At 37.1% G+C, this 23509-nt stretch overlaps 2 protein-coding genes across 4 annotated transcripts; both read right to left on the bottom strand.

The window, feature by feature from the left end:
* Window positions 1-1010: 1010 nt before the first annotated feature.
* Window positions 1011-11873, bottom strand: LOC136260787 (uncharacterized). 3 transcript variants are annotated; one of them, XM_066054651.1, is made up of 6 exons: window positions 11718-11826; window positions 11581-11663; window positions 3692-4136; window positions 1816-2331; window positions 1537-1764; window positions 1011-1483 (listed from the first exon to the last, which is right to left on the bottom strand). In XM_066054651.1, the coding sequence occupies exons 2-6, from the start codon at window positions 11644-11646 to the stop codon at window positions 1176-1178; spliced, it is 1563 nt and encodes a 520-aa protein (XP_065910723.1). In that variant the 5' UTR covers window positions 11647-11663; window positions 11718-11826; the 3' UTR covers window positions 1011-1175. The 3 variants fall into 3 exon arrangements, with proteins under 3 accessions (XP_065910723.1, XP_065910724.1, XP_065910725.1); XM_066054652.1 differs by lacking the exon at window positions 11581-11663 and having other exon boundaries at window positions 11718-11873; XM_066054653.1 differs by lacking the exons at window positions 11581-11663; window positions 11718-11826 and adding an exon at window positions 11491-11508.
* Window positions 11874-17340: 5467 nt separating this feature from the next.
* LOC136261010 (uncharacterized) lies at window positions 17341-23369 on the bottom strand. The gene is made up of 3 exons (XM_066054971.1): window positions 23242-23369; window positions 18410-18866; window positions 17341-18358 (listed from the first exon to the last, which is right to left on the bottom strand). Exons 2-3 carry the CDS (start codon window positions 18864-18866, stop codon window positions 17535-17537), a joined length of 1281 nt encoding a protein of 426 aa, XP_065911043.1. The 5' UTR covers window positions 23242-23369; the 3' UTR covers window positions 17341-17534.
* Between the last annotated feature and the right edge of the window lie 140 nt (window positions 23370-23509).

Genomic DNA, 23509 nt, shown 5'->3' with positions numbered 1-23509 from the left:
GAGACATGATGTTATATAGCTATAGTTTGTGGGAACCTAGCCTTCGGCTTTATATTACTTTTTAAATGCAGGTGTGCAGAACCTGCATTCATGGTCTGAAGGTAACTCAGTTGTGTCCACAGCAATACAATCGTTTGTAAAACTTACAATTATAGCTAACTATTAAAAATTATGTTTACAAGTGCTTATTTTATAATTTATGTATATCTACTTGCATTTTCCTATAATAATTAATTGTATTCAAGTTTGTTACTGGTGTAGGATGGTGACAGAAGTTGACATAGATAGTTGTTGATATCAAAAGGGAGTTGATGGATGCTGAATTGATTTTCGATGAAGAATATATGTCACAATTAAAGATTAGTGTTAAGTTAATGTTTTGTAGTCAGACACATAATTGTTAAGAATATAATAGAAGTTGCTAACATGCATGGCGTTGGATTCTTTCCAGAGCAGAGATGTCACAAAGAAGGAAAGGGGTGCCATAAAGGGAAAAAAAAGGCGATAAATACAGTTTTCTTGGTTAAAATATCATGCTAGCTATAGGATAACAGTATGAAATTTCTGGTAGCTATGTATGCTTGGTTAGTATAGTTACTCAAACATAAAGATAGTTGACATGTTTCACAAAGTAATTTACAATTTCTGCCATGAATTGACCCTGGATTTGCACATTATACTGAAATGCTGGCAGAAAGACATTTTATCAAGCATGCAGATTTTCCCCAAACAGCAAATCCATACAGCTAGCTAATATCTCTTGACCACAAGTAACAATGTACATGCAAAGTTAAAAACTTATTTTGATAGGTTATTATTTACAGGCTAAAGAGGCACTTATATTCTGTCCTCACGTATATTCTACTTACTGGTGTGCATGTCTCAAAAGCTAAAGAAATTCAGCTAGCTATATACATAGTACTGACTAAATGAAAGTTTCTGTAAACATCCTATAGCTATATAGCAGTAGCAGCCGGACTTTATCTGACTTGCTCATGCAGATATCTGTATGACCACAAGTACATAAAATAACTTGGTAATTGCCAAAGATAAATGATATACATGTATGTAGCTAGCTAAAAATGGTATAGTACATAAAATATAAAATATATAAACAAGGTGTGTCATTTGTGAGCTATATAGGCAATAAATAATTTTAATGCATGATTTACTATTTAACATAAATAAAAAGATTCAGTAGCGTGTGGATGAATACAGGCCGTGAGTGGATCATCATTACTGATAGAGTGAATTTCGTAACATTGATGACAAAAAGCCAGTCCACACACTCTTGAAAATTTCTGACTTTCAAAATCTTCAGACTCGCTACACATGCGCCAATCTTGAATGGGAGGTGTAGCTAGAAGCATTTTCCTTTGTCTGTATACTTCATAGCACCACAAAATGCAGTACATTGTAATAGTAACCATACCACCTATTAGAACAGCTTCCAGACTCTGTTGCAGTACAATGAATACCATTGCTGTCAGGAGAGATATTTGTGAATAAATCTTTTCTATTGACAGTTGTACTTACTCATTGTAAACACAAAAATTAGAACTGCTTTTTGTGTTAAAACTGTTTGTCCATCGTCATTAATAGCATGATATTTCTTGTAAAAAGACTGTTGTTCAAATTCAAATTCCCCATACACAAGATGATCTTGCTCATGTACATGTCTTACACCATAACATATACCCACAATAAGTATACCAGCTAAAGCAGTGGCTAGTAGGTACTCTCTCAAAAGAATATAGACTATTGCTGGATAGAAACAAATCTATAAACATGTTTATAATACACAGATGAGGTTACCTGATGAAATAACAAATGATAGCAGTGTAGCCAGATCCATAAGAACATCAAGCACAATGTATTTGATGATTTCCATCCATACTGTAAATAAGCCACTGACTGCACCTTTAAAGTTGCTTTCATCAATATCACGAGCATTTTCACTTGTTCTCAGGCTGATCACTCTTCTAACATTCCTCCACACTTTGATACTCAGATAGTTGTCCCTGACTATCACACGCAGAACTGGCCTAAAGCTGTCAGGTAGTTGTGTCTTTAACCAGTAATAACAAGAACGAGTTAGGTCAGGATAGCAGTAGATGATCATCCAGGCAGTACAGCAGAAACGATACAGAATGGCCAAAACATGTAACAGAGAGTGGTAGGAAGAGTAGTATACACAGAGGTAGATGAAATGGATGAACAACCAGATGTGAGCAGTTAACAGTGTGACACCACGTTGTTTAAAACTAACGTTGGGAATTTCCTTGTTACACTCCATCGATACAACAATAGCTTGAACTGGAACACACAGTCCTATGGTATAATTAAGGATAACAAACTGGAGCAGCATATAACCAGAACACATTAAATCCTTTGAACAGATGAATTATGAAATTAAACTGCCAAAAAAAAAAAGGAAATTGCAACTCGTTATAAGGTGACAAAAGACATGTTGAATGATGTTAGGTTGGTTTGATTTGGTAGGGCACAGGTCACGCAGGTGTAGCCAAGTTTTTCAAAAGGGTGGGTTTTAACAGCAGGATTGGATCACTGATGTGGGGTGGGGTTGGTAGTGGTGAGGAGTCTGGGTACATCCCCAGCCACTGAGAGGCCTTGAACATTTAAATGGTTCAAAATTCAACAGATTGTTGTATTTCATATGCAAACTAGTACAGTGAAATGATATATAACATATTTACTTCATTAATTGCCATGGCATTTACTACCTTAATTCACAAAATCGATGTGGTGACTATTGGAATTGACAACCACTTGATGCTTGAAAATGACCTTATTTTCAAGTGGTACCACTCAAGTGTGGCTACCATTGAAGGTGTAAATATGGTCCTATTGGGGATACACTTACATGCATGCAATGACAAAACTGAACAGAATGACTTAAACAATCAAATATTAATTTCAATCCAAATAAGAGCATTAAGGGTGCATTTTGTACAACAAAGTGACATGAACAAAATGTCTATTTTTATCCCATGGCCAAAAAACCTGCAGACTAGCTGGCATGTTGTAGTATGCATTTACACTCAGTTTTGCATGCATGGCCTACATTTATAATGTAATGTAAGTTGCTATGTACTGGTCCTTTCCCTCAGGATAGAAGACCATAGTCTCCATCATTTTCCAACAGTCCCTTCTTGTTTTAATAAGTTCATTAACACTATCTATATGTATGCTCTATTAGAGAATCCTTTGGTGGTTTCAATTGACACTAGAATTGTTGTGTCAGTGTGCTTCTCATTGTTACTCACTAGTTTTGTACTGCCAAACTAGTATATTTTTGTACAATAATTGGTTCCTGTTGTGCACTTAGAAAAGAGCGGTTTCCCAAAGACCTTTCCTATGCCCCTGCGATTACTGCCTGCTGCTAGGCAAGAATAGAATAATACTAGGGAATAACAGAATTATTTTACACAAACACACATGCACAACAACAACAACAGCAATAGAAAAGTCAATTCACTTTAGTTGGCTAAGTGTATCTGTGACTCCCTATTATACCCACCATCTTGGCTATTAGTTACCCCCACACAAAGTTGCAGTGGCCTTTCCTAATCCTAGTGGTACATAAGGAAGATGCAACTGTCCAGTTAAAATATGGTAGTTTTAGGAGTTACATGTTCAAAGGATTTGAGGTATATATATTATAATTCACCTAGCACTATAGAGTGCATCATTGCACTGACCATGGCCAGTAGCAGGGGGACATCCATCCAGGAATATCCTGACTCTAACACACAGTTACCCACATCAACACACATCTGCCACATTGAGCACACACAGGTTAGTCCCATTGAGATCATGACAATGATCGCACCCAGACGTAGTTTAGACATATTCTTCAGCTTTATATGACTCCATGGCACTTGAAAAATACCCACTGAGTAACTCTCAAGCAATATGCAGGTAGTCCAGTTGAAGAGCAGCAACACTTGTGGATTCACATGAAATAGTACCAGTAATGGCTCAAGTGGTATCCAAAACCGGAAAACTCCAGATACAGCCAGTGACAGTCCCAGAGTATTTAGTACCAACTGTTTGGGACTGCAACAAGACTTCAAGACACCTTCTAGGACACATCGTAACAACTTTACTACCACCTGGAAAGATACAGAAAAGAATATGCAGTGATTTTCCAAAACATAACATACGTAAATACATTAGGACCAAGTCTTAAAGCAGCTCGGAAACACTTTCAGTACTACTTTAAAGTATCACATACATTGCATAGAATTTTGTGTAAGCCTCAATAGTCGCAATACAAAACTAGTGAACTGTGGGATATTCATGAAAACACTTTGGTTTGTAAAAATACTTGTTTTAGACTTTCTGTATAACTATGAACAACTATATACCACAGGTGATTTGGGTGGAGTGTAATTTGATACAGTTTCATGAGTATAATTATAATGATGACTGTTCATTATTATCAACAATATTTCTCTTGGAATGTCATCCCATAAGTGATAGACCACCAGAGACCTGTGAGAAGGCTAATACCAGTTAATATATGGAGTCAAATCTTGAATAATGTACATGTTCTGTCAAACTCGGCATTTGTCTTCTGATTGTACACACATGACACATTACCCGCCAGTGCACACCTGGTAAAGTAGAAATGCGGATTGGAATTCTCACAATGGTACGGTTTGACATAGAATGTGATAGTAACGAGGTCAGGACTATCAAACAATTTCATTGTTCAATGGCAAACGGAGCTAGTGATGAAGACATAGAATACTGCTATTTTGCTGGGTGCATAAGGATCTCAATTCAATAGCTCCTCAATCAAAAAACTACAGAGCTGCAACACAATATCCTTCACTTTAATGCATGCCGATATGTGAAAAATTTGAAGCAAAGAGCTTCATAGATTTTGTAGATTATTCCACTGCTATGAAACTTTTCCCAAAGTAGATTAGCCAGCATTATGCAAATGATAATTGCTTAGCTACAAAAAATTTCCTCCAAATTTTGCCACATTTACTCATCTATGTATACGGTACACTATTCTATGGTAATTACATGTATCTCATACATGCAGGAAGGTGATTCACATCTCTTTTACTAACCAAAGACCCAGAGAATACCTTATGTCAGAGAGATTCACAAATCTGATTGGTGACTCCAGCAGACAGCAGGGTGAAGTTTGTATAGTTTATTTAAATGATGCTTTGGATTGTTCTGTACACCTAAAACAATATTCCACCTGCTGGACAGGTGTCAACATTCATAGCAACCAAAGTTTACTTAGCTGCATAGCAACCATGCCAATTTTACAAAATAGCTTTTGTGGGTTAAGTTTTACCCAAAATTACTTGATAACCTGACCATTTGTATTGCAATTGATGTCAGAAAAAAAACTGAACAATTAAATAGTCCCATTAATTCTTGAAGGTATCATTATACATACCATAGTATGTACATATGTCTCAATAACTGTCATCGCTTGCTCTCTTGACTTTAGTTAGCTTACGTTTGTTTCAGCTTGATAACTATACTATAAAAGCTACCATTACTTTTAGACCCGAGAGAACAAAATGAATAATAACTCTAATACCAGGTATTTAATTACAAAAGCACTAAAATTTCCTGATAGGGATTTCAACATAAAATACTTTAATAACTCTGATCTTTTCAAATGCTTCTCATTGTGCCATGATGATAGAATCAAGTGTCTCTTGACTCTCTGGTGATAATGGTTTGACTCTTTTTGGCTTCCCCACTTTGGAAAAGCTAATACATACATCCATTCTCTAGCTAAAGTGCAAATGATTTATGAGGTACAGTATTAATAATGCTCAAAATCTCACCATAACATTGTGCTAAAGATAGATTCTGCATTATTTATAGGCTTAAAGAAGTATACCTGTAAGTAGATTAATTGTCAAATGAAAGTGCAAACAACTATAATAATTATTATAGTACTTGCTACTAGCCGCAAGTATATAAGATTATTAACTGCCTACATGGTGCTCAGGTTCTTCATATCTGTTCCACTATTATCTAATTTACCTTATTTCAAAAAAAAAAAAAAAAAAAAAAAAAAAAAGAAAGTTCTGCCTCATATAAGGTATATACATGCAATGATGCAATACAACAGTAGCTGCCTCTTGTACCACCTATGTAAGTTAAACAGTTGAACCACCCTGAAATATGAGGACACCTTGATAATCAGGGTATTTGCCAATGGTCCTATTTGTATAAATGCTAGCAGGACAAATTTTGGCACTTTAGTGAAGTCCTATAAGGTGTTCACAATAGAGGAGTTCCACTGTATTACAGAGAGCCTCTAGTACAATGAAAGAAAGGAACAGCTAGGCTACACACGTTATTTATGTTCTTCATCAATTTATTATGTACGGTAAATAGATCATGTTATTCCCTTCAGGGGTGGACGTGGACCTAGGATTTTTAGAATGGGGTTTCCAGTGGTAGTAGGACTTAGATACAGGGGTCAAGGTTTTAATTTTACAATGCTTGAAATTTAATAAAACTTGATGTTTAAAACACATTTTACAGAGTTTCTGATCTACTGTAATATGTCATGTTTCACCAATAGTTCTGTAGTTAGCTATGATAGATTGGTCTACTGAATCTTTATGGCTAGCTTCAAGTATTTAGCTAGTCCGTTTATCAACTCGTTGCTTCATCATAGCTACTTGGCATTTCTCCTTCATTCACTATTACCATCACCTTCTATATCCTATTCTGTTTGCTCTGTGGTCTTGGAAGGTTTACTGTTATGTCAATAACAAGAATTAACAGGGGTGGAGAACAGTACTCTAAGTTGGGGGGGTTGACATAAATTTGTAAAGATACTGTAACATCTCTAATTGTAGACAGGTTTGGATAAATTGCATCCTAAAAATAAATAAATTACAGAGCTAGCATCTTGTTTAATGTTTCAACTGAATATTCTATTAGAGTAGATGACTGTTCTATTAGAGTATATCAATCTTATACTTGTGATCCTTGAGTTTTACTGCAAGAATAGTGAAAGTATCAGTTAGCAGATGAGCATTGGTGAGTATGATTCGTGTGTTATATCCTATGGGTTTATACAGTAGTTGTAGTTAAGGAAGAATCTAGTTGCCAAGGGCTGGACAGCTGTTCTGAAGTAAGCCCAGCCACAAAGGGGGGGGGGTTCCCCCTAAAACTGCCCCCTGCAGTTTGCACTGAAGTTATGTCTCATATACAGCACTGTTTGCTATTTTGACTAAAATGGCCATCAAACCAAATTCTTTAAGGTATGTTACACTTGCTGGCTGCTCCTCTTGCATGAGCATTTTGCTAACCTTGCAATTTAGTATGCAAGAGAGAACTTTCAATGATATAGTAGTATTCAACATACCAGTCAATTTGTGATCAAATTTACAAGAAAGGTCTCTCTCACACACGCACGCACGCACAGCTATTTAAAGCATCCATCACATTATATTGCAAGCATGTTTTTCAGTCGTTGTTTATATAAAAACATTTGACATTAAAAAAATTGAATTAAAAGTCTTCCCTGCTGCCACCTATTTGCTCCACTAATGTTTTATTGGCATTGATTCAACAGCACTGGGGTCAGCAATGGCATGCCATATGTACGTGGGTGGTTTGGTTAGTAACAGATCATGATGCAGTACAAACTTGGGTTTACAAATACTTCATAACAGTACATGTTGACTCTGCATTCTGTTTGTACAGTGTTTGCACATGTGTTGCATATATACAATGTTCTATGAAATGTAGTGGTAGATTGGGACAGTGCTCGGTTCCAACAAATCCATAACAGTCAAGCTGTAAAAAGGGTGGCAGTGGCACTGTAACTGTATCGTTCAGAGCTATAAACTAAAAGTGTTAGTCTAAAATGTGTAGCTGTAATCTAATCACTTTTCATCATTGCAGCAATTACTTGGTTGCTGGTTTTGAATTAACTTTAAAGTCTTTCTATTCAAGGTCAACAAGGCAGCAAGTCAAGCTGATGTCGAAAAGAACTTGCATTGTTTACTTATATCTAAAAACCGTTTAGTTAATGAGATTACATTAATTTAACTACTACAAATTTACTTAATTGCTAAGCATAAAAGTAACGGTGAATCTGTTCATTCCGGTCGCCTTTGGGCCTGCCTTATTAAGGAGGTGGTTGCATTAAACATGTTAATGTCATTGTGTACACTGACATAATTACACTGACATAATTACACATGACCTATTATACAGTGATCAAGACACATGGTAGTGTGTCGTGCGGCCAAGAAGCCGGTGTGCAACACCGTGAGTATATTGACAGGAAGAAAGAAAATGCGATTTTTGCACCTCTGTAGCTCTTGCTGCCTTTATGAAACGAGATGATTTTTGCTGTGGATATGTCCGCCAACGTCAGTACTCCACATACCAAATTTGAGTGAAATTGCTTCAAGCGTTCCCGAGATATGCGACTTCAAAAATTGGCTTAGTTTCTTCATTTTTTTTTCTTTTCTTCATTTTTTTCTTCCTTTTTTTGCACACTTACAAAATCTGCCATAAAATGCGAACGCCACATCCGATTTAATTTGAAATTTGGGATACAGAAGGGGGGGGGGGTATAAAGGCGCATCTTGGTACCAAGTTTGGCTGAAATATGATAATCAGTGAAGGAGTTATTAGCAATTATTCACAAAAAATAACACCAATATGTTGTCAGGGTAAACTGCTTATGGGAAGAAGCTGAAAATCGGTGGGTGAATAGGTAAACTATTGAACCTCAAACCTTTTGTGGTTTGAAAGAAATCAAGCTAAACACCACGAAGATACAACGAAAAAGCAACAGTGTATAACAATTATGCAATCGAGATTAGCTAATAAAAAATGACTACTTGCCATGCCTATCAGAAAAACCGCTTGGAGTAATGCTTTGAAAATCGCTGTACAGATAGAGTAATCATCTTAGAAAGGTGTAGAAGAATCATACTTAAGCCACAGAGTTATAACACGAAATCCAACTTGGTGTAGCAAGTGCGAGATCAAGATACTCTAATAGAGTAGTCACCCTTAAGAGAGATCAGTTAGAAACAAGTAACCCGTATAGAGATTGGCTAGAAACAAATCACCCTGTAGAGAGATCAGCTAGAAACAAGTCACCCTGTAAAGATATCAGCTAGATACAAGTTACCCTATAGAGATCAGCTACAAACAAATCATCCATTAGAAATAGGTGCTGGAAACAAATCACCATGTAGAGAGATCAGTTAGGAACAAGTCACCCAGTAAATAGTTCAGCTAGAAATAAGTTACCCTGTAGAGAGATCAGCTACAAACAAATCATCCTGTAGAAAGATCAGCTGGGAACAAGTCACCCTGTAGAGATATCAGCTAGAAACAAGTTACCCTATAGAGAATCAGCTACAAACAAATCACCCTGTAGAATTATGTCCTGGAAATAAATCACCATGTAGAGAGTTCAGCTAGAAACAAGTCACCCTGAAAAGAGTTCAGCTACAAACAATGAAAGTTTCAGCTACAGTTCAGTTATGTAAGAAGTCACCTTATTACCTACAGTATGTGATAATCATTCAGTGTTAAATATAAAAATATTTAATCAGACAAAAAGCTATACACACAAGTGCTTCTTTTGTTCCACAATTCCTGTAGTAAAGAAAAAAAAAAAAACAAGTTAAAAGGAAGCACCAAAGCCAGTTTATGGCTGACTTTGTGGCTTGCAATACAACTAAACCAAAACAGCCAAGCTGTAAAAAAAGAGTGCAGCCCCCAAAAAGGCCCCCTGGCCTTTTTGGGGGCTGCACTCTTTTTGTACAGCTTGGCTGTTTTGGTTTAGATTCTATTATACAAGTTTTAATGTAACTTCAAAGGCAAATTTCAGGGTACATATCTTATAAACCCTGGCTGGCCATGGTACATTTAAGTTAAACCATGGCTGGTTCTGGTACATTTTAATTTACCATGGCCTTGATGTGGGAGCAGTACTGCCAATTTCTTTCTATAAAAACTCAAGCTGAAATCGATTGTGGAAATTTATTATTGGTCACATGATGAAAACCATGCATCTGATTTTGCATCCTACAGCACTCAGACGAAAGTGATTTGTCATCCTTGCTATCCTATGAGTTGAGAAACGTGTACTATGTTCACTGCATTTTCAAATACAGACACGCCCATTTTTCTTTTTGAGTAACTCAAGATAAACACTCTACAGCAAAGCTTACCCCTATATGTAAATGTTTAGTAAATGTTGTAAACAGTCTGTAAAACGATGTAGTGACTCGAAAATCCTAGTAAAATTGCTTGATTTAACTTTTCCGTGATACCCTTAGGACTTGCCTGTTCATGTTAACAAACGTAGTCACAACATTAGTTGCTGCTGACCCATAATCGAATTTCACAAGTTGGTCTATATATTTAAATTCAGTGGTCGGTCTCATATTGGTTTAGGTGATTAATCGCCCACGGGCTCTTAGCCTGTAATTGGCAAGGTACATATCAGTTGTATCACGTGCCCTCGTGATTTGTCTGATATGTACACCCACGTTCTTGGGCCTGCACCCTCAAGTACATATCAGGCAAATCACTCAGGCCCATGATACAACTATTACTTGTATAGTTGAATATTAAAAGTAATGCACAATCACAAATGCAGTAAAATACCTACAGTACAGCAAACAGGCATAACACGGAATGTGACCAAATGAATCAAATGAAACTCGGTGTATGACTTTGTCTCAGGATTCACTGTCTTTGTGCCAATTTTGATCTTAATTTCTCTGATAATATAACATGGAATGACCACAATACTAGAATTTCCTGAGTTAATATCTCAATTTGTCCAATGCTGACGGAGGTCCAGCAAGTAGTTTTGATTAGTCCATAGTATGGAGAAATATTTTGTGACAAAATAAACTATAGATCATATTGCAAGGTTCAGCCAAAAAAGCCCCTTCTTCTGTCGGACTAATTGGTTTTGCTTTGCAACGAAATCTTTGCCACCTGTGGACTAGCCACTACCAATACTCCTGTAGAACCATTTGCAACCGGGATCAAAATCGAATCAAACGATCAAGAGGTTATTTTATACTGAATCAAGCAATCAAGACGTCCTAAAAAAGGACGATCAAGCACCTTAGAAAGCTAACTTGTAAGCAAACCGAGAATTTATGAGGCTTCTATGCTAGAATGTCAAGGGATCAAGGTACATTGTAAAATGAAATCAAGCAATCAAGGTGCATTTTCATCAATCAAAAATCTTAACCTCGGTCGCAAATGGTTCTACAGGACTATTGTAGTGACTACCCCTTGATTAGAGTACCGTTCACCGATATGGGATCCTTACCACCAAAACCCATTGAGATAGAGACGTTCATTTTGTGACAGGTAAACCATGGAGAAGAAATCGAAGAGACAGCATCTAAAACATCCTTGAAAACTTATTAATTCATTGCATTACAATTGATCTGTACATCATCGCTATACCCTTGGAGGTTAGCACCGACTAGGAGTTTCGATGTTCCTCTGGGTGTGGAGAGCCCGTACTGTCACAACATACTCCAGAATAGGTCTTACATAAGTTTGATAGGCAATTAGGCATCTATTTTGACATTTCTTTGTCAATTTGAGGTTGACGCCCATGCATTGTTTACGTGTTTCTAAGGGGTGTGTAACTCATAAGTCAAAATAAACACTCACGACATTAAGCTCACTTCCATGAAGATTTAATGCACTTCTTTAACAGCTAGTTTAACGGTTAATCCTCCATTGCCAATCATTTGTCTTGGTCGCGGAGTTATACGGAGTTTGGTCTGTCACGATTTCTTGCATGTCCATCACAGACTACTTTATATGGTTGTACAAGTTTACTGTATTATGATTCACAGGCTTTAGCCATAGATTATATACTAGGCTTTAGCCTTCTCACAGGTCCCTAGTGGGATAGCATTCACAGATTTATTTATTATTTATTTATTGCTTTATGGTGTAAACACACCAAAGGTCTGTTGGTAACATGTACCAACAGCCGCGAAAGTACATTACATTACATTACTTATTTACCTACTTACTTACTTACTTATATACACACATACATACAGATTCTACAAGTATAGTTCAGGTTTGAGGTGGGTGGACGTGACTGGTGGCACCTTGAGCAAGGACAGAGATAGTGCAATGAGCAATTGTTGTTATCTTCAAAGTTAGTTATAAAATGATCCCAGAGAAAAGTTTTTAGTTTTGATTTTAGCAGAGGAAACGTTAGATCCAAGTTAAGGATAGGCATGGCATTCCAGAGAGTTGGTAATCTATGGAAATAAGAATGTCTAGATACGTTATTTAAATGATGAGGGATGATCAATTTGTTGCTGGTGCCGGATCTAGTATTAGCTGAGCTGAAGTTGATATGATCATGAATATTGAACTGTTTAGATTGTACCTTGATTGATTTGATTGCAAATAATATATCTTGTAACTCGAACAGGTACATCAGAGGAAGGATCCTTAGTTTTACTAGACGGGTTTTGTAACTACTGGTGTAATCATTTAATAGATACTTAGTGGCACGGCGCTGGATTTGCTTGAGAGTTAAAATGTCTTTCATCAGGTGTGGACGCCATAGTTGGGTGCAATAGAGCAGCTGAGATCGAACCATTGAAATATATAATGTGACCAATGTAGAAGCAGAATGGGTAGAAGCAATAGTACGACGTATTAGTCCCAATACCTTGTATGCACGAGCAGAGATTGATTTGTAGTGTTTGTCCCAACTTAGATTCTCAGATAATATGAGCCCTAAGTCCTTGTGTGAGTCATTATGTGGTATAGTAATATCCGAAATGGTGTAGGTGGTTTCAAACTTGCATTTAAATGATAAATGTACGAATTTTTTTAGATTAAAATTCAGATCTGTCTCTCTGGACCAAGTAAATAAAGCGATGATATCTTCTTGCAGAGCGATGTAGTCAGATGTAGTACAGATGTGCATGAAACACTTGGTATCATCGGCAAATTTTAGGAGTTGGCTTTGGTGTATATATGATGTCATGTCATTTATATAAATTAGAAATAGCACGGGGCCAAGTATGCTGCCCTGGGGCACACCTGAGAGAACTGGCAGTAAATCGGAGTAACAGTTGTTAATGCAAACACGTTGATATCGATCAGTCAGATATTCCCTGAACCAAGCCCAGAGTGTACCAGTTATTCCAGCAGACCAAAGCTTGTTGAGCAAGATGGCATGAGATACGGTATCGAAGGCTTTACTGATATTGAAGTACACCACATCAGTTTGTGAGGGGCTGTTAATTATGTAGTCTAGGAAAATTAGCATTTGTTGTAAGGTTGAACAGTTTTTAGTGAAACCAAACTGAGGACAACTAATATATTTACTAATGTGAGTGATAATTTTGTTGTAGATTAGTCTTTCAAGAACTTTAGATGTGTTGGATAGGAGCGAGATGGGACGATAATTTCTTACAGAACAATGGTCGCCAGCTTTGAAGATAGGTATTACTTTGTGAATTTTCCAGCTAGAAGGTAAGGTGGCATGACGTAGTGACATGGAAAACAGATGATGTAGTGGCTCACACAGAGGTCCAGCACAGCTGTGAAGTACTTTAGGAGCAATTCTGTCAATGCCGCAAGATTTCTCAACATCTAATGAAATGAGAGCTTCAAAAACATCAGTGACAGTAATAGTTATGGAGTTTAAGGATTCATGTGTGGCTGGGTAATTGTCATGGTTTGCTGGTGAAGATGAATTGTGAAAAACAGAGTGGTAGTATTGATTAAACAAATTGGCCTTGCTGGAGTCAGTGCTAGCGGATGAAGAGTCAAAGTTCATGATAGGAGGATTAGTATTAGACTTAGTGATAGATTTTAGATATTTAAATAATTATTTTGTTGTTGTTAGTTGGGGCAAAATTGTTTATGAGGTGAAATTCATAGTTCTGTTTGGCTGCTTTTATTTTGTCTTGAAGAGAGTTCTCAAGGGAGTCAATGATATGGGAAATGTGATATGTTGGGTGCCGCTTATTACTACGTCGAAGAGTTCTGAGACGTTTGATGCAGTGCCTTATTTCTGAATTGAACCATATGGGGTGTCAGTCTGAATGAACTTTATTTACAGGAATGAACAGTTCCATGGCTGTAATTATCTGATATTCAACAATGAGCCATATATACTCGAGATGAAACTGACAATGGTCAATATGATGAAATGAATTTTTTTTTTAGAAAACTAGGTATAATAAATGTGCATGTGTATGAAAAAGCTTATTACAAATTTGAACTGTCTGGTTTTTCATCAATTATCCGTGTGTTAATAGTTACATCATGACGATGATCATGTCCAACATTTGTGATCTCCAAATCACCCCCACCACTGGGAGCATTGATCTCATGCATTGATCTCTGATAAATTGCCTTTAAACTCAATCAGAGTTACATATGCATGAAAGTTCATATGCATACATAAACAAATTCACTACTCTGAGCAGAAACTTCAGAACAGAATTAGTGGATGGGTAGTACTGCACGTACAATTAAAAACTACACTTTATGGAAACCCACCTATAGCTAGCCTTCCCAGGACCTAGCAAATAGCCAATCAAAAGTATTGAAATGGAATTTAATACGCTGTTGCTATTATTCCAACAGTCATAAGAATAATAAAGAAAATATAGACAAAAAGGTGCTGCAAAAATGATGATATACAAACCAATTTTCTACCTGGTAGGTTTCTGGAAAGTAAATGACTATATTCTTCACTTTTCACAATCTTAATAATCGTCCTTAACTCGTCAGTAAAGTTTTTATCAGATGCATACGCATGAAACTTCATTTCAATGGGTTAAAGCACCTGTTTTCTGTTGTTATATTGTTACACAATAGCTAAATCAAAAATAGTTTTTCTAGCAGCTTAAAATTAATTTTAATTCAACACTACAATTAATAACAATGAGAATTCTATCTTTTTTTTGTAACACTAGGAAAATTATAGCACTGGAAAAGATTTTAGCAATGCACTTTTGACTTCATTTATAACAGAATACCACTGAGGTCATAAAAATGATCATATGGAATAGCTGCTTAAGTACAAATAAACTTTTATATGCAAAACTGAGCTTTAAAAGCTGCACAAGACCTGTAACAGTCCATAGCAGTTAATTCAAAACAGTTAAAGACTTTCTGAGTAATTTATTTCAGTAACATTAATTAGTTACCTTACAATTATATATGTATATAACAGAATACTCCATGCTGGACACAAAACACTACATCATCACTTTTTTGTTGACAATTAGACACCTGCTTAGCAAAATGTTCTAAACTCTATGTGCCTTCAAAATCCAGATACATCTTAAAACTCAAAGTAGCTACATATGGACAGTAGCTCTCACGTGTTATATGCGAGGAACACACATGCATTTCATTTTGGTATAGTTATCTCATATAGTTGTCTATCTTGTGCATTGCATTTCATGACAAAAAATAGCTTCTCATGTCACTAAAATCTATATGTAAAAATACAAAACCAAACTTATAAGCTATAAAACATTCCACATTTACAATTTGCACAGAGGAGTATGCCACTCTTACGTATGCATATATCATTTTAGCCTCAGATGTTACTTCGTAGGTTGAGGTCTCGGAACGTGTGCAAATATGCACCTGCAGTTATGCAGAATAAAAGTAACCTTAACACTGAAGTAATGAGTGCTACTTAGTAGTTATTAGAGCTACAAACTAATTCTTACGTAGCAGCAACAAATAACAATAGTACACAATAATAATACAACATTATGGTTTGACTTACTGTTAACAATATTAATAGCTATAACTTTATATATTTGGAACCCTACAACACAATATATAACTGAAATTCTAATGGAAATTCCTTACAATTACAACACCACTGTACTTGAATAGAATTGGTGTGTACATACATTATAATTATTATGACATTTTACACCACTGCTCCCATGCATGCAATACCTGGGTCGAACTAGAAAAGATGATTCTGATCAGGCAAAGTGTAACTGTAGGGAAGCATCTGAGTACACAATACAGTGTGACACTTTATGTCATTATGCATAAGTTGTTTGAAGATGTGTTTTGCAAAATTGACTTTACGAAACTACCACAGGACTAGCTGATGTAGCTCATAACTAGTTCATCACAGCTGGAAAAGAACCAGTGAATACTTAATTATGATCCTGCAGAAATGAGGTTATTGAATCTACTAATCTACTATTCACAAAGGCACTGGATAGTGCCATGGCCTAGTTGACTCAGTTCATTAAAGTTTTCCATTTTTAGCCACTACCTCTTTTTGTAATAAAGCCAGTTTTTATATGGCCTGGCCTTGCATAGCAAAATGTTTTATTTTTTTGTAGCTTGTATTTCTTTTATATATAATTGTGCTGAATGCTTTTATTTGATGCAATTGTTCTATCAGAATATCTCAAATGTATGCTTGTTGGTACACACGTTCTGGTTTGTGTTACAACTCTGGAGCTGTTATTAGTAGGGAATCACACACATTTTAGTGCAATTAGGGAATAATTGTACTAATAGCAGCCAAAATTGCACATGGCTTCACCTCGTACAATTTTGACTGTTACTTGTATAATTATTGTGTTTGATTACCTATACAAATAATAATATTAGTATGTAATTTGTCTGATCTACCATTGCAAATAAATCAATAACGTAGTGACCACCCTTCATCCGACAACGATGGCAACTGTCACAAAATAACCACTGCAAAAGGCTAATCACACTTAGCAATACTTGCATAGCAACCGTTGTTATGGACTTTTACCTTAGCAATGGTTACCTAGCAACCACATTGTTGTTATGCAATAGGCATTTATTACTATGGTAACATCAGTTACCAACAGAGTCACTCCATACTATCGGATTGACAGTGCAATTGCAAAAACAAGCCATGTGATCTGGAAGTATGACAAACTAAATCACCATGTGATTATCAATGTAAGCTCATCCCTGTAGATATCACAACTATTACTGTATGTATTTTTTATGTGAATTATCCCTGTGTCTGTGCTTGATTCACACCAAACTTTGCCTTTTGGGTCAAAATTTTAGAGTGAAGTTATTTGCATTTTATGACAGAGTTTGATGGTTTGGTGAGCAAAAGAAATAGAAAAAAATGTGCAAACCTCAATGACTCAGAGAATGCCATAGGTAATTTCACTCAAACTGTACGTATGTGGACTACTGAAGCTGGAGGGAATTCCACTGTAAAAAATGGAGAAGCATGGAGCTACATTAATTAGCTAGCACGATGCGTATGTCATTCCTGCTATAATAATAGCTGTACAGCACATAATATATTGTATCAGTAAACATGCAGATGCTATCACATCAATATAGCTGTACACGTTAATTCACATTAAAGCAACACAAACCTTACATGTATATAAACCAGTTACTTTTACAAAAAAGTTGAAAATAAATATACAATTCAAAATCTTCATTAAAAAAATATAAAATAACAATCATCAAGTTATAACTGGTCTGTGAATAAAATATTTTATATAAATTATTTCATTGTCAGTACACTGGATAGGAGGTTGTAGCTCAAATCTTTCATCCATAGGTTGAATAACTGGTCTGTGAATAAAATATATCAATTCATCGTCAGTACACTGGATAGGAGGTTGTAGCTCAAAATTTTCATCCACAGGTTGACTATCAATATCAGTGGAAGTTGAATGGTTTTGATCAACGTCAGTTAGATACATATTTATTGCTATCATTAAAACAAAAGCTAGAATGGCAAGGTAGCTGGTAGTTGTATGATACATCAACATTGATAATACCAACACCTTGATGTTAGCAACAATCAGCTTAATGACATCATGTACAGCATATCTGATAATGTTCATCCACACAGAGCAGAGGCCAGTAACAACAACTTGAAAGTTGTTCCCATCAACATCATCATTCGCATGCATCCTTTGATATACTATTCTTCTAATATTTCTCCAAACTTTTTCACTTAGATAGTTATCCCTCAGTATCATGCGAAGACCTGGTCTAATTCTGTCAGGTAGTTGTCTCTTCAACCAGTGATAGGTAAAATAGGTGAGGTCAGGATAGCAGTAAATTATCATCCAGGCAGTACAGCAAAAACGATAGAGAATGGCCAGTACATGTACTAGAGAGTGATGGGAAGAGTAGTATACACAGAGGTAGATGAAATGGATGAACAGCCAGATGTGCGCAGTTAACAGTGTGACATCACGTTGTCTGAAGCCAATGTTGGGAATCCCCTTGTTGCAGTTCAGTGGTACTATGATGGCTTGAATTGGAACACACAATCCTGTAATAATGAACTAGCTAGATGTTAACAAGTGGTATGTATGTAACTCACCTAGCACTACAGAGTGTGCCATTGCACTGACTATGGCCAGTACCAGAGGGACAGTTGTCCAGCAGTAACCTGACTCTAACACACAGTTCCGTACATCAACACACATCTGCCACATTGAGCACATGCAGGCAAGTCCCATTGAGGTCATAGCAATGATTGCAGCTAGCCGTAGTTTAGATATATTCTCCAACTTTAGATGACTCCATGGCACTTGAAAGATGAATTCTATAGCAACTGAATAACTTTCCAATAACACGCACACAGTCCAGTTGAAGAGCAGTAATACTTGAGCTATTGACGCTAGTGGGTTTACATGAAGTAGTATCAATAATGACTCAAGTGGTATCCAAAACCGGAATACTCCAGATACAGCCAGTGATAGTCCCAGAGTATTTAACACCAGCTGCTTGAGACTGCAACACTGACAAGGTAGTAAAATTCCTTGCATTAGAGACATCTACAAAGTTGTAAATATAGCAGTCATTTTCTGTTTACTGTCCAATTATTAAAGGTAACTACAATATGGACACACTGAGAACCATGGTTACAAATGGGTCAGTATAGCTGACCACTGACCTGAATATTAATCCGGATAGAACCTGGTTATGGCCCGGTTTAATTAAACCAGAGGAGTGTGTCAATTAAAGTTTAACCAACGTAGTTTTACAATAGTCTACACGACATACACAAACAACTAGCTACCAAAGTGTATTTGACAATTTGATAAGTGTACATGGCCATTTTGCTCATGCGAGGGTCTAGCCTACAGACAGCCAACACACAATTCTGATAAGCAGGTGTGATACTGCACATGCCAGTATAATCATGATAAGTAGGTGTGGCTCTATGTATGCCTACAGACAGCAATACACATTTTCAAAAGGTGGGCAGGGCTCCATGTAAGCTTCTTGAGTAACCGAATTTCCATCAGTTAGTGATCTAATCTGGGTCACACCCAGATATTCATATAAAAACAAAGTGGATTGTGAGCAAAAACGTGACCTAAATGTCCTGGATGTAATTAAAACGTGTAACCACAGCTTCTGCAGGACAAGAAGTGGCACAAATTTAATGGTGGGGTTCTTACAACTCAGCTTCTGGTGTTTTATCAAACGGTACGGTTGTACCATTTAAGTAGGAATCCAGGTAAAAATTTCGCGTGCCACCCAAAATTCCGCCTTTAAAAATCATCCTAGAGATATCTTGTGAGACTAAAATCACCTTTACGGAATAGTATTAGTCCATATAATACATAAAACAGTATTAAATGCAAAAAACCCTTACGAGTGGCCGGATACAGAATTTTAAAAATCGCCAAAAAATTGAATTTAGACTGACTGACTGCCGGACTGACAAGCCTAGAGGCCAAACAAAGCAGTGCACAGCCACCATTTTATGCCACAATAACAAACTCACCAGTGGGATGTGCCTGTTGGAGTTCCGACGAGTGTGTGTGCCCTCTGTACTTTGTCTTTTCTTTTATCTTCAATCAAGTTGCTTGTCTTCTTCTTCATCCAACAAAACCATATCGAGGCGTTAACTTTCCATATCAACACTTTCTTTAAGCAGCATAATAGATGCCACATGATTATTTAAGGCGCTTAGACTATGCTACTGGCTACTGTACTGAGGCATAGATTATATATTCCTTACTGATATAATCTATGACAAAGGCTATTGTATGAATCGAGGTACTGGTACTAGATAGCTTTCACGATAGGTCTCAAGATCACGCCCATTCTTCATTTTATGCTTTATCGATCTATCGATTGAAACCACAACCACGATGACACACCCCTTTTATGCTAGCTGTATTTCAGTGATCACACATTCAAGTTGGAAGGCTGACTTGAGATACTCTAATAATTGATCGAAATCACGCCCCCTTTTGGGCAAGCGCACATCTTTGCAGGCTGACTAGAGATACTCTAATACAGCAGTCACCCTAATAGAACAGTCACATGTTTATAGCTAGCTGTATGCCTTAAGGTGGTGCTGAACCGATTAAGGGCAGCCGCACAAAGTTAATTGTACAGCAAGTTTGTGGTAATGCGCGAATAAACGCAGAAATTCATAGACCACAACGAAGCATCTCAGTTGACAAACAGAACAAGCTCTGTCAGACCGCCATTTTGTTGATACAACTAACATTATTCATGCTTTAAAACTATTAGCTTGTCACAACTCTGGTTAATTCACTGGTGAACGGCACCAGCTGCCATCGCGTGATTCCTGTCATACGGACCGCGCACTGATTAGCCACACCATCTCCTTTCTCGCTAAATAACTTCAAAATTATGCACCACAGACCATCAAAATTTGGTATAGGCATCGGGTAAGTGATACTCTACAATAGTACGCTTCGAATTTTCGCGATTCGGGTTTGATGGAGTTGTTAGCCAATGTTGTAGCCAACGGGTGTGCATTTTCACTACTTTCCATGTTGTTATCAGTGAAAAGGAAAGCGTAGAATTATTCTACAAGGTGAGAAATGGTTGGAACCGAAGTGGCTTAGCGCTAGGTTGTTCATTGGCCAAGTTATTTAAAAAATCGGGTTAAAACTTGCGAGTCTTATAGGCGAAAAATGAAGGCGTGTTATTTCATGGAACTTTGTATGCTAAACTAAAGTATCACAGGCTATCACAACAGCTTTTAAGGCGTAGATTAAGTTGTACACTAGCAAAGTTTTGGGTCACCCTAAAATAGCTCATTAAGCGCGTGGGTTAAAACAAATTGTTTTGTGCGGCTGGACTTAATCGGTTCAGCGCCACCTTAACAAAAAACTAAAGAAACTAGTATATTAAAAAATTATGAATTTAAAAATGAAGTAGGAATCCAAGCAATAAAAAGTAGTGGAACAATGGTAGCTATTACAGCATAGCTTGGTGGGAAATCCCTACTTTGGCATGGTATAGCAATGCCAAAGTAGGAATTTCCCACTGAGCTATACTGTAATAGCTACCATTGTTCGTCTCTTGTTTCACTGCTTTTTATCGCTTGGATTCCTACTTTATTTTTAAAATTCATAATTTTTAATATACTATATATTTACATGAAACATACACAGGACATAGAACAGAAGTTGGGAAAGATGATATTTGGGCTGTTTTTCATGGGTTCAACTCAAGAAAGAGATTGCCACCAAACGTACTATTGTACATCAATTTGTCAATATAAACATTAATTGTGGGACCCTTATATCGTACTTCTTACAATATTGCTAATAATCAGGACAGTAACCTGCACTACTGAAATACTTCAGTTGCTCCTGACAATGTGGTCACAGACAGTTTGAGGTGATGTAATCATATACTCCAATAACATGCATACATTTTCTGGCTACTATGATGCCCAGGTGTTACTGCTCTATAGGTTGTTGTTAGCTACAATCGCAAGCGCAGACTATGCTTTCTATGGAGGCCATCCAGTAACTAATCATTGTAAGATGATCATCCATTGTCAGTTCATTGCATGCACAATGTAGTAGCATCACTCTTGTATACATGTACATCCCTGACATGTGGGTTTGTCTATTTTATGGACTGGATTGGAAATTAAGCACCTATCAAACAAAGTTACCCCCCATGTGGGCAAGGAGGGAAAATAGGAGGGGATTTGACCCAACATAATTCCTCTACATTCCTTTCTTTCTCCATTTGAATACCGTATATGACCGTATAGAAGCCCGGGCGTTTATTTCCTATAAATCATTTTTGACCCGGCGTTTAAACGAGACCGGCGTTAATTTGGACCCGGGCGTTTATTTCTTACTAGCCACTCGTTGAGAATGACAGGTGCCAGTACAAGTACCTACGAAATACGAAATCCATAGCCCATCACGTACATAAACCCATTTGGACTCCTCTGCTGGGTGAACATTGGAAGTCGGGCGGAAAGATGACAATGACCACGATAAATACGCTATGGCCATCACCAGAAGAGAAGGCATAGTCGAACAAGACAAGACATCACATGACTGGTGACGAGACATCACTGTATAGTTAGCAGCTGACACGAGTTTAGAACCCCTTTCAGTGCATATCATTAGCACCCCGGCGTTTAAATGAGCCCCGGCGTTTATTATGACAGTCCCCTAGCTGTACCCGGCGTATATTTGAGCCCCTGCGTGTATTTGAGCCCGGCTTTAATACGGTCATATACGGTACATCTCAATCCTTTTTTACAAGAATTGCTTAATCCCCCACACCTAGGGCATAACTTTTTGGTCCAATGGCCAATCTTTTGCCCGCATTGGGGTAGGTGGGGTAAAATTTTGATAGGTACATTACTTGATAATAGCTAGCTCTTAAAATTTGCTAACTACAGTAGATCAAACTTTGTCATCACTTTCATTACAAATGTAGCTATAATTCTTATGTCAAAAAGTACTGTGTGATTCACTTTTTGACACTGGTATTCACTCTCTTACCACACATAATTATAATACATTTACTCGTGATGTAAAGGTTTTTGCTGTCAAATATCTACTGGTTCATTTGGTGTAAAATAGACACACCCCATCAATGAATTACCTTCCAGTAACATGCAGGGTATGTAGTGTACGTGTACAGGGATCGACAGGATAGCTGCGTACTGGCCGTCCTTTATTTCCGAAGGAGAAAATGAGGACTCCAATACTAGATGTCCTACTGCAGCTGTAGACTAGTAACAATATTTATATCCCACAACAATATCACCACTACGCTTAAGCTAGTATTTATGCTGATTGGTAGACTTGTTTACATGCGATACGATTCTTGAGGGGGTATTGTACTGGGTGTGTGCGCGCGGGATAGCCACAATATAGTATAGTAATACAGCACAAAACTTACTTTGATGCTGCCGCACAATGACTCTTCAATTCTTGCCTTGCGTCTCTTCTTTGGTCTCGACACTCTCGTAGCAATGCCACGAGTCCGGAGTTAAGCGAGGAGATCCGAGACCGATCATTTATAAATGTGACCGGGCCTGCGAAAATAGGGCATGTGGGCACATGATTTTTGCCTACTTTTTCAAACTTCAATGATTCATTATTTTTTGTACCATTGTGCTATAGCAATGTAATTTACAGCTCTTCATACGTATTTAATTGGCTTTATA

The sequence above is a fragment of the Dysidea avara genome, chromosome 7 (assembly GCF_963678975.1).
Source record: "Dysidea avara chromosome 7, odDysAvar1.4, whole genome shotgun sequence".
Classification (NCBI taxonomy): domain Eukaryota; kingdom Metazoa; phylum Porifera; class Demospongiae; order Dictyoceratida; family Dysideidae; genus Dysidea; species Dysidea avara.
Note: the sequence above shows the minus strand (reverse complement) of the source record. Positions and strands in the feature narration are given on the sequence as shown.